This window comes from Lithobates pipiens, unplaced genomic scaffold (genome assembly GCF_037356315.1).
Source record: "Lithobates pipiens isolate NorthernLeopardFrog02 unplaced genomic scaffold, aLitPip1_a1.2 Scaffold_27, whole genome shotgun sequence".
Lineage (NCBI taxonomy): Eukaryota > Metazoa > Chordata > Amphibia > Anura > Ranidae > Lithobates > Lithobates pipiens.
Window position 1 is genome coordinate 206,276,980 of NW_027507788.1, and position 15,044 is coordinate 206,292,023.

General features: G+C 44.0%; 1 protein-coding gene across 1 annotated transcript in view; it reads left to right on the forward strand.

The window, feature by feature from the left end:
* The first annotated feature begins 248 nt into the window (after positions 1-248).
* The window catches only part of LOC143934483 (5-hydroxytryptamine receptor 3A-like), a 61,322-nt gene continuing 46,526 nt past the window's right edge, over positions 249-15,044 (forward strand). The window contains exons 1-2 of the mRNA XM_077458141.1: positions 249-652; positions 3,069-3,232. Of these exons, the coding sequence (XP_077314267.1) occupies positions 598-652; positions 3,069-3,232 (219 nt within the window). The 5' untranslated portion in view covers positions 249-597. The remainder of the gene's footprint in view (positions 653-3,068; positions 3,233-15,044) is intronic.

The following is a 15,044-nucleotide window of genomic DNA, read 5'->3' on the forward strand; positions in this document are numbered from 1 at the left end:
AGGAAAACAAAATGCAAAATTCTTCAGACCTATTTTTTGTTTTTCATTACTACAAGCCATTACTGCATTTACATCACAAAGTACTTACATTTGTAGATTGGCGGAAGATGCTTTTAAATTTCAGCTAATTGAAAACCACTCTGAGTGATTATTACAATCAAGTGAACCTAAAGGTGCCAATGATGAGTAGGGAGGGGTTGAGTCATTACAGGGCAACATTTTTCAGAAGAGAGAAATTATGTCTGTGGTTGAGGTATATATATGAAAGGACCGGACACAAAACAATTAGCAAAGGGGAAAGGAATAAGATGTGAACGGGCAAAGAAAAGTGAGCAGGTAAAGAAGAGAAAACACAAATTAAGAGAACAAAAAAAAAAAAAAATTTATTTAATGGATTTTAAAGAACAGAATATATTTATAACAATCGTTGTAATGAAGGGTTATTAAGGTTTTCAGGAGAGAGTAAAGGGATCGATTCTGAAATAACAGACCTAGGATCCAGAAGAACAACTAAAAAAAATTACATCAATCACCCAAACGTATAGCAAAATTATTTGAATTTGCTGGTGACTGGCATCAGCAGGACCACAAACGAGAATGGCCTGGATGTACCCCACTCTTTTTACTATATGTCTTTTCATAGCCTGCAGGGGTAAGTAACTTTTAAATATGTATGTGAATATATAATGTAATTGCACATTTGTGTGGGAGAGACAAACTGGTTAAAATATATTGGCCTGAGCATTTGGAATGTCCATCTTTGTTTATCTGACCTATCTATCTATCTATCGATCTATCGATCTATCCATCTATCCATCTATCCATCTATCCATCTATCCATCTATCCATCGATCGATCGATCGATCTATCTATCCTATATATCATATATATTTCAGTATCCAGAGCAGGTTTTTTTTTTTTGTTTTTTTTTTTTTTTTGAAAGAGGCCCAATGTTTTCCAACAAACTGCTATATTTTTTATTTTAGGTATAGTATTTATAGGTAAATAAAATTCCTTGGAACTAACATTAAGCACTAAAACTCTCAGAGCCTTTAATTTTTTTTGATTATTTGTATTTATTTTTAAGATTAATTTCTTGGATATTTATTTGAAAAATATTTTTTTCTTGCTTGACATTTTTTCTTGCTTGATAAGTAGGAAAGAAATTCCCCCCCTTTTTTTAGGGTCTCAGAACGGTTTTATTTTCTTTTGTTATTCTTTAAATTGATTTGTTTCCCCCTATCATTGGCTATTTGCAAATTTCAGAAATTACCATTCTTCAGATGCTTTGCATATTTTTTTACAGTTCTCCTGATTTGATTTTCAATATATCTACCAGAGTTCTGCGTATGTGTATTTGGTTGTCGTGTTTGCTGAAGTTATTTATACATAGGGATTAATTCTCTAAATTAGGCTGTTTGCTTGTAAGGGAATTTTCTCTCAAAAGGGTTGTAAAGGTTCTTTTTTTATTTTCGAAATAGGTTCCTTTAAGTTAGTGCATTGTTGGTTCACTTACCTTTTCCTTCGATTTCCCTTCTAAATGTTTTTTTTCTTTGTTTTGTTTGTCTGAATTTCTCACTTCCTGTTCCTCCTCAGTAAGCTGTTCTGGCTGACTAAACACCGCTCGGATGATGGTGTGAAGTTTACTGAGGAGAAACAGGAAGTGAGAAATTCAGATAAAGAAAAAAAACATTTAGAAAGGAAATCAAAGGAAAAGGTAAGTGAACCAACAATGCACTAGCTTAAAGGAACCTATTTAGAAAATAAAAAACTAGCCTTTACAACCCTTTTAAGAGAAAATTCCCTTAGCCCTTGTACACACGGTCGGACATTCCGACAACAAAATCCGTCGGATTTTGTCCGACGGATTTTGTCCAAAACTGGTGTTGCATACACACTGTCGGACAAAGTTGTCGGAAAATCTGATCATTTGTAACGTGATGACGTTATTTCGTTATGACGGGACTACGTTCAGGCCAGTAGCCAATAGCTTTGGTCTAGGAATTTGATCTGAGCATGCGTGGTACTTTGTCCGATCGGAATTCTCTACAAACAATCGGACAAAGTCCGATCGGATCATGTTGTCAGAAAATTGTATATTCAGCTCTCAAATTTTGTTGGTCGGACATTCCAACGGAAAAAGTCAGATGGAGCCCACACACAGTCGGATTATCCGACGACACGGTCCGATCGGACATTTTCCGTCAGAATGTCCGACCGTGTGTACAAGGGCTTACAAGCAAACAGCCTAATTTAGAGAATGAATCCCTGCGTATAAATAACTTCAGAAAATACGACAACAAATACACATACGCAGAACTCTGGTAGATATATTGAAAATCAAATCAGGAGAACTGTATAAAATAGGCAAAGCATCTGAAGAATGGAAATTTCTGAAATTTGCAAATAGCCAATGATAGGGGGAAACAAATCAATTTAAAGCCTCTGAGAGTGTTAGTGCTTAATGTTAGTTCCAAGGAATTTTATTTACCTATAAATACTATACCTAAAATAAAAAATAAAGCAGTTTGTTGGCAAACATTGGGCCTCTTCCAAAAAAAAAAAAAACCTGCTCTGGATACTGAGATAGATAAGATATATAAGATATGTAGAATAGATACATAGATAGTTAAATAGATAGATATATAAACACCGCTCGGATGATGGTGTGAAGTTTACTAAGGAGAAACAGGAAGTGAGAAATTCAGACAAAGAAAAAAAAACATTTAGATGGGAAATGGAAGGAAAAGGTAAGTGAACCAGCAATGCACTAACTTAAAGGAACCTATTTAGAAAAAAAAAAAAAAACCTTTACAACCCCTTTAAGTTAGTGAATAAGGTGAAGCTTTGCTGACTTTTATCATTTAATCATGCGCAAGGAAAAAAAAAAAGTTTTTTGTCCTTTCTTGTGATTGGGTATTCTTTGCCAACGAAATTTCCAGCCTATTCAGTAAGCTAGGCTGACAATTCCTCAGCCTATTAGTCCTTAGTAAATCAACCCCTTAGACTGCAAATAGTTTATTTTGTTTGCTATAATATGATAATGATAATGATTGCCTTTATAAAAGGCCAAGAAACCTCCAAAGAGAAGATAAAAATGAACAACGCAACTTATGGAAAGCTTGTTAATTATTTGATGGATGGATACAACAAGGCCGTGAGGCCTGTGCTAAATTGGAAGAAAAAAACCACGGTGGAGTTAGATGTCACTTTGTATGTCCTCTTGAATGTGGTAAGAAAATATTTTCCATTAATTAATTGTACTTTCCTATTCTCGTATTTTCCTTATGCTTTTACTTGCAAATATGTCCTTTTCGGTATGATACAAGGAAATAAAGAGCCAACCACTAGAGAGGAACTAAGCCATAGGTATTTAAATGTTCTGAGCATGCTTAGAAAAAGCTGCTACCTTAACATAACATATCAAAATGTATTTAAAATGAGAGGAAACTCATTTGAAAAAATTGTGCACAGGAAAAGCCACCAAATTAAACCACAAACATTCCTTCCAGTTCAAAAGTTCATAACTGACTAACTTTGAATTCGATATGAAATAAAGAAAACTGAAGCTGATTACACAAATAATGACAACAGTTTGCATTGCTCAAGTTCAATTTGTGTTTCATTTCAAACGTCAAAAGACTATCAGTTTTATACATGTCTAGGAAACACTGAATATGGTCAATGCAATTACAACACTATTCATAAATGTACATAATTCATAATTCATAATTCATAGTTCATAATACACACATACACTATATTGTCATAAGTATTGGGACACCTGCCATTACACGCAAATTAAAGCCGCGTACACACGTGGCGGACTGTCTGGCCAACTTAGTCCGTCAGACAATCCGACGGACAGTCCGTCATACTTTCGAATGAACGGACTTGCCCACACACGGCACTTTTTGAGCGGACTAATACGGCGGACTAAGTCCGCCATACTATCCGCACTACTTTTGAAATGAACGGACTCGCCCACACACGCGGAGGAAAGTCCGCTCATTTCGAGCGCGTCTCCAGGTAGGCGGGGCCCGCGAAGGAGACGTCGCTGACCCCGCCGCCTGGTATGGACTTAAAGGGGAACCCCAACGCCGAAAAAAATCGGCGTGGGGGTCCCCCCCAAGTCCACAACAGACCCTTGTCTGAGCACGCTACCCGGCCGGCCAGGAAAGGGGGGCGAGCGTGCGCCCCCCCTCCTAAGCCGTACCAGGCCGCGTGCCCTCAACATGGGGGGGTGCCTTGGGGAAGGGGGGGCCGCGCGGCCCCCCCACCCCAAAGCACCTTGTCCCCATGTTGATGAGGACAAGGGCCTCTTCCCGACAACCCTGGCCGTTGGTTGTCGGGGTCTGCGGGCGGGGGGCTTATCGGAATCCGGGAGCCCCCTTTAATAAGGGGGCCCCCGGATACCGGCCCCCCACCCGGCCCCCCTACCCATTGACCTGTGAAAAAAAATACAAAAAAAACACAACACAGGGTTAAAATATTTTATTGCACAGCTCCGGGGGTCTTCCGTCTTCGGGGGTCTTCTCGCCGGACTCCTCCGCTATCTTCTTGTAGCTCTTTTGCTAGCGGAGGAGTCCGGCTTTCTTCCTCGCCGCCAGCCTCTTCTCCCGACTTCGGGGGTCTTGTCCCCCTCTTCGGTTCTTCTGCCGGGCCACCGCGCCTTCTTATAGCTCTTTTACAGGCGGTGGCCCGGTCTTCTGTCGCCGCCGTCGCCGCCGTCGCCGCCGCCTTCCGTTCTTCTTCTTCTTATTCTTCTTCTCCAGGAGATGTTGCCTCGACGATCTCTCCGGCCGGAATGCCAGGGACGCGCTCCGCTGCCACTTATATAGGGACAATGGGGCGGTGTCACATGGCTTTATGTCACATGGGTTGGTCACATGGTGACCCCGCCCCCTTACGATGTCATAGTCCCCATGTGACATCAACCCATGTGACCAACCCATGTGACATAAAGCCATGTGACACCGCCCCATTGTCCCTATATAAGTGGCAGCGGAGCGCGTCCCTGGCATTCCGGCCGGAGAGATCGTCGAGGCAACATCTCCTGGAGAAGAAGAAGAAGAAGAAGAAGAAGAAGAAGAACGGAAGGCGGCGACGACGGCGGCAACGGCGGCGACAGAAGACCGGGCCACCGCCTGTAAAAGAGCTATAAGAAGGCGCGGTGGCCCGGCAGAAGAACCGAAGAGGGGGACAAGACCCCCGAAGTCGGGAGAAGAGGCCGGCGGCGAGGAAGAAAGCCGGACTCCTCCGCTAGCAAAAGAGCTACAAGAAGATAGCGGAGGAGTCCGGCGAGAAGACCCCCAAAGACGGAAGACCCCCGGAGCTGTGCAATAAAATATTTTAACCCTGTGTTGTGTTTTTTTTGTACTTTTTTTCACAGGTGAATGGGTAGGGGTACATTGTACCCCATACTCATTCACATAGGGTGGGGGGCCGGTATCCGGGGGCCCCCTTATTAAAGGGGGCTCCCAGATTCCGATAAGCCCCCTGCCCGCAGACCCCGACAACCAACGGCCAGGGTTGTCGGGAAGAGGCCCTTGTCCTCATCAACATGGGGACAAGGTGCTTTGGGGTGGGGGGGCCGCGCGGCCCCCCCTTCCCCAAGGCACCCCCCCATGTTGAGGGCACGCGGCCTGGTACGGCTCAGGAGGGAGGGCGCTCGCTCGCCCCCTTTCCTGGCCGGCCGGGTAGCGTGCTCGGACAAGGGTCTGTTGTGGACTTGGGGGGACCCCCACGCCGATTTTTTTTCGGCGTTGGGGTTCCCCTTTAAGTCCATACCAGGCGGCGGGGCCAGCGACGTCTCCGTCGTGGGCCCCGCCTACCTGGATACCCGCTCGAAATGAGCGGACTTTTCTCCGGGCGGGAAAAGTCTGCTCATTTCAAAAGTACGGCGGACTGGCACACACACGGGCGGATTGTCCGCCGAAATGCGAGTCCAGCGGACAGTATTTCCAACATTCCGAAATACTTAGTCCGCCAGACTGCACGCTGAAAAAGTCTGCTGAAGCCCACACACAAGCGGACTGTCCGCTGAAATGTGTTTCGGCGGACTAAGTAGGCCAGACAGTCCGCCCGTGTGTACGCGGCTTTACTTTAATGGCTTAGATCCCTTTCACACTGGGGCGTTTTTCAGGTGCTTTAGCGTTAAAAAAAAAAAGCACCTGAAAGAAGCCTAATCTTCAATCGCAATGTGAAAGCCCAAGTGCTTTAAGAGCCGTTTCACACTGCCAGTGCCAAAAAAAAGCTGGTAAAGCGGCACTTCAACTAGCGGCGCTTTACCAGCATTTTTCAGGCGCTGGCAGGGTGCTTTTAAAGAGGAAGTAAACCCTGATGGGCTTACTTCCTCTTTGTCTCCCTGCAAAGGTAAAGCATAATGGACTACTATTCATCGCATAGTAGTCCATTATGTGTCACTTACCTGACACAGGAGCCAGCGATGTCACCGCTGTCCCCTGTAGTCTGGAGCATCCATCTTCTTCTGGGTAATCGCTGCTCCGGCCACTCACAGTGCCGGAGCAGCGATGACGTCACTCCCGTGCATGCGCACCGGAGCCGCCACTAACGGCATATTGCTTTTTGCAGCGGTATACTCAGTGCGCTTGCGTGCCGCTGTTTATGGTGCATTCGCTGTAGACAGCGGTGCCTGTCTTTTTGTAAATATCTCCTAAACTGTGTAGGTTTAGGAGATATTTCTTGGACCTACAGGTAAGCCTTAATCTAGGCTTACCTGTAGGTCAAAGTGGTTTGTAAGGGTTTACAAGCACTTTAACCCCCGCTAGTGGCCAAACGAAGGGTTAAAAGCACCCACAAAGAGCCGCTGCCAAGGCGTTTTGCAGGCACTTCCCATTGATTTCAAGGGGTGAATACACTGCTCCTAAAGCGCTGCAAAGAAGCTGCTTGTAGGACTTTTTTGACACCTTGCCAGCGCAGCGCCTCAGTGTGAAAGCACTCGGGCTTTCACATTAGGATTGCAGATGAGGCTTCTTTCAGGCACTTTATAGGGACTTTTTTTAACGCTAAAGCGCCTGAAAAAGTCCGTAGGGTTCAATATTCAGTTGGCCCACCCTTTGCAGCTATAACAGCCTCAACTCTTCTGGAAAGGCTGTCCACAAGGTTTAGGAGTGTGTCTATGGGAATATTTTACCATTCTTCATGAAGCGCATTTGTGAGAGCAGGCACTGATGTTGGATGAGAAGGCCTGGCTTGCAGTCTGCACTCTAATTTATCCCAAAGGTGTTCTATCAGTTTGATGTCAGATCATTCAAGTTCCCCCACCATAAACTCACTCATCCATGTCTTTTTGGACCTTGCTTTGTGCACTGGGGTGCACTCATGTTGGAACAGGAAGGGGCCATCCCCAAACTGTTCCCACTAATTTGGCAGCATGAAATTGTCCAAAATGTCTTGGTATGCTGACGCCCTTGTACACACGATCGGACATTCTGACAACCAAATCCGTTGGATTTTGTCTGGCGGATTTTGTCCGAAACTGTTGCATACACACAGTCGGACAAAGTTGTCGGAAAATCCAATTGTACATAACGTGATGACGTTATTTCGTTACGACGGAACTACGTTCAGGCTAGTAGCCAATAGCTTTGGCCTAGGAATTTGATCTGAGCATGCGTGACACTTTGTCCGTCGGAGTAGGCTACACATGATCGGAGTATGTCCGATCGGAGCATTTTGTCGGAAAATTTTACCGGCAAGTTGGAAAAGTTGGTCTGTCGGATATTCCGACGGAAACAGTCCGATGGAGACCACACACAGTCGGAATATCCGACAAAACGGTCCGATAGGACAAATTCCATCTGAATCTCCGACCGTGTGTACAAGGGCTAAGCCCACGTACACACGGTCGGAGATTTTGGCAACCAAATCCGTTGGATTTTGTCAGTCGGATTTAGTCCGATGGATTGTGTCCGAAACTGTTGCATACACACGGTGGGGCCAAGTTGTCTGATTTAGTGGTTGCCAAGAATGCGGTGACGTAATTTCGTTATGTTGGGACTACATTCAGGCTAGTAGCCAATAGCTTTGATGTAGGAATTTGATCTGAGCATGCGTGGCACTTGGTCCGATGAAAATGCTCTACACATGATCGGATTAGGTCCGTCCGGCCCAGTTGGTCGGGAAATATTTCCAACATGTTGAAAAATTGGGTCGGACGGAGATTCGGACGGAATCAGTCTGATGCATACCACACACAGTCGGATTATCTGACGACACGGTCCGATAGGACACATTCCGACAGATTCTCCGACCGTGTGTACAAGGGCTTAGAGTTCCCTTCACTGGAACTAAGGGGTCAAGCCCAACTCCTGAAACACAACCCCACGCCATAATCCCCCTTTATTAAACTTTACATATGGCACAATGAAGGTAGGCAAGTACTGTTCTCCTGGCAATCGCCAAACAAATCCCCCTCCACCAAATGATTTGGACCAGTGCACAAAGCAAGGTCCATAAAGATAAGGATAAGCAAGTTTGGGGAGTAGGAACTTGACTGGCCTGCACAGACTCCTGACCTCAACCCGACAGAACACCTTTGAGATGAATTAGAGTGGAGAATGTGAGCCAAGCCTTCTCTTCCAACATCAGTGCCTGACCTCACAAGTGCACTTCTAAAAGATTGGCCAAACATTCCCATAGACACACTCCTAAACCTTGTGGACAGCCTTCCCAGAAGAGTCAAAGCTGTTATAGCATCAAAGGGTGGGCCAACTCAATATTGAACCCTATGGACTAAGACTGGGATGCCATTAAAATTCATGTGCGTGTAATGGCAGGTTTCCCAATACTTATGGCAATATAGTGTTTTTCATAACATGTACATTTTGTAACATTAAAATAAATCAAATGTTTTCTGACCTAACAAACTGACAATTAGATAAGAGTATTGGGGGTTATTATTTTATTTAAAGGGTTAGTTCACTTTTACCAAAAAACTGCCTATGCAGATAAGGGATATTGTAAAGCTTTGACCTAAATTGAATAATGCCCTTTTACATACTTCATAATGTTATTTACATACTTCACAAAGCCGGACTCAGAGACTTCCATGACATTGTACCAGACATACTGTATATTGCCTCTATGCCCTGACTTGCCACTGGATTTTGAGCTTGGGCAAACTGTCTTACTTTTCATATAGCACCCAACTAAGGTTCTTCATTGGACAGTTACAGGGTTTATGAGTTTCTCTCTTGGCAACCCTGGCTTTCAGTGCAACTGTCTGGTATCTGACATGAGTAGAGTGTAAAGGGCAGGGAAGTGTACCAATGAAGAATTCCTGGGAGCCGAATATCTCACAGAACCCTCATGTAAAGCGTGAAAGCAGCCTCAGGCTAGACTCCATCCAACCCCAATATGCTTTGCCTTGCCCATTGGGCTTAGTCATGTGTTTCTCATTACTAACCCCTGTAAGCAGGGCAAAACATGTCGGGGGCATAGCTTTGGATTGAGTCTAGGCTGAGGCTGCTTTCACTCTTTACATGAGGGTTTTGTGAGATGTGCAGCTCTGGGGACTTCTTTTCCTTCTTCATTGGCTTCAATGAAGCTGAGACAACCTCTTTCTCTGCCTGCACACCCTGCGGTTATCATTATACAAGGACCTACTATAGCTAGAAGCGGCACCCTCAATTTTTTGTATAGTGAAGGGCACCAACAACAAGAATGTCCCTGTTGCAATGGCAACCTGCTCCAAACTTCTTGTCCATGGTGCCTTCATTGCCGGAACTGATGTTCTAAAATAACCTTATTTAATTAATAAGATGAAAATAAGTGTATTATTTAATCATTTCAATTACATTTATATCAAGTAATTTTATGTAGAGGCTAGAACATATGGGAATCATTTCTCTAAAAGGTAAGACGACAATCCCTGTCCCCTACAAACATACACACACACACACAAATGCACAAACACATACACACAGTGGTGGCTGGTGAAGTTTTAGGATGGGAGGGTGCCAGACCCCGCCCTTCCTTTTGACCCCTCCCACTTGGTGAAAATTGGCGTTATTTCAGCTAAATAGTGGGCGTGGCCCTAAGGTGGTGTGGTTAGTGTCTGAGATGAACGAGGGACGGAGGGAGAGAGGGATGGAGGGACAGCAGGCCCAGATCCTACACAACAATAGAAATATGTGTATTCTAGAAAGTTTAACAATCAGCAGATAAAGATATTCCAAACACCTGGTGTTAGCACTTCAATCATCCCGGGACCATGGTTGTTATGGTGTCAGGTTGATTGAAGCGCATTATTTCTATTATAACATTGTAATATAAAATGAAATCATTCAACTCCCCATAATGCATAATCAGTGGGAGCCCTGAACGTGTCACTAGCCACGTTGCCTGCCACCAGATGCCATCAGGTGTCCCCAGCGGAGTCCTGCCTTACATCAGGTGCCCCCAGCGGAGTCCCTCCTTACATGCAGCCTGTGTCCCACCAAATGCAGCCTGTGTCCCACCAAATTGCAGCAGCCTGTGTCACCATCAATTGCAGCAGCATGTGTCACCATCAATTGCAGCAGCATGTGTCACCATCAAATTGCAGCAGCATGTGTCACCACCAAATTGCAACAGCATTTGTCACCACCAAATTGCAGCTGCATGTGTCACCATCAAATTGCAGCAGCATGTGTCACCACCAAATTGCAACAGCATTTGTCACCACCAAATTGCAGCAGCATGTGTCCCACCAAATTACAGCAGCACGTGGCACCATCAATTGCAGTAGCATGCGTCCCAAAAAGTTGCAGCAGCATGCGTCCCACCAAGTTGCAGCAGCATGTGTCCCACCAAATTGCAGCAGCATGTATCACCATAAATTGCAGCAGCATGCGTCCCACCAAGTTGCAGCAGAATGCATCCCACAAAATTGCAGCAGCATGTGTCCCACCAAGTTGCAGCAGCATGTGTCCCAGCAAGTTGCAGCAGCATGTGTCCCACCAAGTTGCAGCAGCATGTGTCCCACCAAGTTGCAGCATCATGACTCCCACCAAGTTGCAACAGCATGTGTCCCACCAAGTTGCAGCAGCATGTGTCCCACCAAGTTGCAGCAGCCTCACATCAAACCCCCCTCCCCCTTACTTACCTTGCAGTGTGTTGTCCTCTCCAGCGGTGTCTCCTGTGGAGAGGTCCGTCCTCTCATACTTCCTGTTTCCTCTCTCCTGGGCACAATTGGAGAGAGAAAACAGGAAGTGACATCAACTCAGATGTCAATCAAACTGCCCGGCCATAGTAATATATACTACGAATGGGCGGAAGCTACTCACGCCTCAGAAAGCACTGCAAGGCGGGCTAAACACGATTGCAGACGTGGCACTTCCCATAGGTGCACTGTGTCTGGCGTCGCAACACAGTGCACTTAAGGACCTTTTTTATTTTATTTTTTTTATTTTTTTTACAGGGCCAGCTTTAAACAATTTTATTGACTGCCTGGAGGGCATAATAGTTTGTTGGGTACTTGGACAAGAGATAAGTCTGTGAAAAACTGTCAGAGATATTATTATTATTATTAAGTTTTTTTCCAATTTCGCTTTGGGATTAATAAAGTATTCTGTATTTATAGCATCGATGGTTTTACCAGCACTTAAAGGCAGATAGTAAAGGCAGACAAAGTAGGGGATAGTCATAGGAGTTGAGGCAGGAAGTACAGTGCCTTGAAAAAGTATTCATACCCCCTTGAAGTTTTCCACATTTTGTCATGTTACAACCAAAAATGTAAATGTATTTTATTGGGATTTTATGTGATAGACCAACACAAAGTGGCACATAATTGTGAAATGAAAGGAAAATTATAAATGATTTTCAATTTTTTTTTACAAATAAATATCTGAAAAGAGTGGCGTGCATTTGTATTCAGCCCCCTTTACTCCGAAACCCCTAACTAAAATCTAGTGGAACCAATTGCCTTCAGAAGTCACCTAATTAGTAAATAGAGTCCATCTGTGGGCAATTTCAACTCAGTATAAATATAGCTGTTCTGTGAAGCCTTCAGAGGTTTGTTAGAGAACCTTAGTGAACAAACAGCATCATGAAGGCCAAGGAACACACCAAACAGGTCAGGGATAAAGTTGTGGAGACATTTAAAGTAGGGTTAAGTTATAAAACAATATCCCAAGCTTTTAACATCTCACAGAGCACTGTTTAATCCATCATCCAAAAATGCAAAAAGCATGGCACAACTGCAAACCTACCAAGACATGGCCATCTACCTAAACTGACATGCCAGGCAAGGAGAAGCAGCCAAGAGGCACATGGTAACTCTAGAAAAGCTGCAGAGATCCACAGATCAGGTGGGAGAATCTGTCAACAGGACAACTTTTAGTTGTGCTCTCCACAAATCTGGCCTTTATGGAAAAGTGGCAAGAAGAAAACCATTGTTGAAAGAAAGCCATAAGAAGTCCCATTTGTAGTTTGCAAGAAGCCGTGTGGGGGACACAGTAAACTTGTGGAAGAAGGTGCTCTGGTCAGATGAGACCAACATTTAACCTTTTGGCATAAAAGCAAAATGCTATGTGTGTGGCAGAAAATGAACACTGCACATCACTCTAAATACACCGTCCCCACCGTGAAACATGGTGGTGGCAGCATCATGTTGTGGGGATGCTTTTCTTCAGCAGGGACAGGGAAGCTGGTCAGAGTTGATGGGAAGATGGATAGAGCCAAATACAGTGCAATCTTAGAAGAAAACCTCTTAGCCCTTGTACACACGGTCGGACATTTCAATGAAAAATGTCCGATCGGACCGTGTTGTCGGATAATCCGATCGTGTGTGGGCTCCATCGGACTGTTTCCGTCGGAATATTCGACCGACAAAGTTTTAGAACTGGGCTATAAAATTTTCCGACAACATGATCCGATCGGACTTTGTCTGATCGTTTGTAGAGAATTCCGATCGGACAAAGTGCCACGCATGCTCCAATCAAATTCCTAGACCAAAGCTATTTGCTACTAGTCTGAACGTAGTCCCGTCGTAACGAAATAACGTCATCACGTTCCGTAACGTTCGGATTTTTCCTACAACTTTGTCCGACTGTGTGTATGCAACACCAGTTTCGGACAAAATTTTGTTGTCGGAATGTCCGACCGTGTGTACAAGGGCTTAGAGTCTGCAAAAGACTTGAGACTAACCATACAGTCAGAGCTACAATGGAATGGTTTAGATCAAAGCATACTCATGTGTTAGAATGCCCCAGTCAAAGTCCAGACCTAAATCAAATTGAGAATCTATGACAAGACTTGAAAATTGCTGTTCACAGATGCTCTCCATCCAATCTCACAGAGCTTGAGCTATTTTGCAAAGAAGAATGGGCAAAAATGTCCCTCTCTAGATGTGCAAAGCTGGTAGAGACATCCCCAAAAAGACTTGCAGCTGTTATTGCAGTGAAAGGGGGATCTAGAAATTATTGATTCAGGAGGTTGAATACAAATGCACGCCACACATTTCACATATTTATTTGCAAAAAATTTGAAAAATCATTTTCCTTTCACTTCACAATTATGTGCCACTTTGTGTTGGTCTATGACAAAAAATCCCATAAAAAATAAATTTACGTTTTTGGGTGTAACATGACAAAATGTGGAAATGTCAAGGGTTATGAATACTTTTTCAAGGCTCTGTACCAGAGGATGGAAGAGGCTCTGGAGAAGTCCAGGAGCTGACCATGGAGGAGGTTCTGAGGAAGCTACAGAGCAGGAGGTTTTGGAAGGAACAAAGAGGAAGGTTTGGGTGATGTTTTAAGATGAGGTTAGTGATGCAGTTGGGGGCAGATTTGTCAATGGCTTTGCATGTTGCTGTTAATATTTTAGATTTTATATGTTGGTCAAACGTAAGCCACTTAAAGGTCTGGTAGAGAAGGGTGGCAGGGACTGAGCTTCAGGAACGGTGGGTAACTCTGGCAGCATCATTCATGATAAACTGAAGGGGCTTAGCCTATTTTAAGGTAGGTCAATGGGGAGAGAGTTACAATTGTCAAGGTGACAGATAAGGAATGTGTGAATTATTAGCTTGTTTTTGCTTTTAGCTATGAAGGAGCATATTTTTGAATGAGGGGGAAGGTGGATAGATTTCTACAGTAATTGGATGTGGGGCCAAAAGGAGATGCCAGAGTCCGAGCTGGGCGTGGGGTAAAAGTTGCAAAGCAGAGAGCCAGGATTGGGTGAAATATCCCCAGATGTTAGGAGAAGCCGGAGGGTGAGACAAGTAAGATGAAAGCAAGATTTTGATGAACGCACATGCCCCAGTATTCTGAAGGATATGTAAGCATGTGAGCAGGAGATGCTAAGTGCAGTAATAGGGGAGAGGGCTGGAGTGAGGTTGATATACGTATGAGGTTTTGGGTGAAAAAAGGGGTATAGGAATGGGAGTTTGGAGGGAGGGGGACACTATTGCATATTACATAATGTAGAGAGTAGGGATGAGCCTGATGTTGAGTCAAACATAAGTCGAACAGCGAACAATATGCGGCATTCGTGGTAAATTCAAAAACCGCGAAACGAAGTTAAAGTCTATGCAAAACTAACATGAAAAATCAAAAGTGCTCATTTTAAAGACTTATATGCAAGTTAATGTCATAAAAAGTGTTTGGGGTCCCATGTCCTGTCCCAGGGGACATGTATCAATGCAAAAAAAAAGTTTTAAAAACAGCAGTTTTTTTGGGAGCAGTGATTTTAATAATGCTTAAAGTGAAACAATAAAAATGAAATATTCCTTTAAATATTGTGCCTGGGAGTGTCCTTAGTATGCCTGTAAAGTAGCAAATTTTTCCCGTGTTTATAACAATACCACAGAAAAATTAAATTTCTAAAGGAAAAAAGTAATTTAAAACTGCCCGCGACTGTAATGTATCGTCGGGTCCCAGCAATATAGATAAAAATCTATGAAAAAAATGGTATGGGTTCCACCCTAGTCCATTACCAGGCCCTTTGGGTCTGGTATGAATATTAAGGGGAACCCCGCACCCAAAAAATTGCGTGGGGGTCCCCCCAAAATCCATACCAGGCCTTTCAGGTCTGGTATGAAT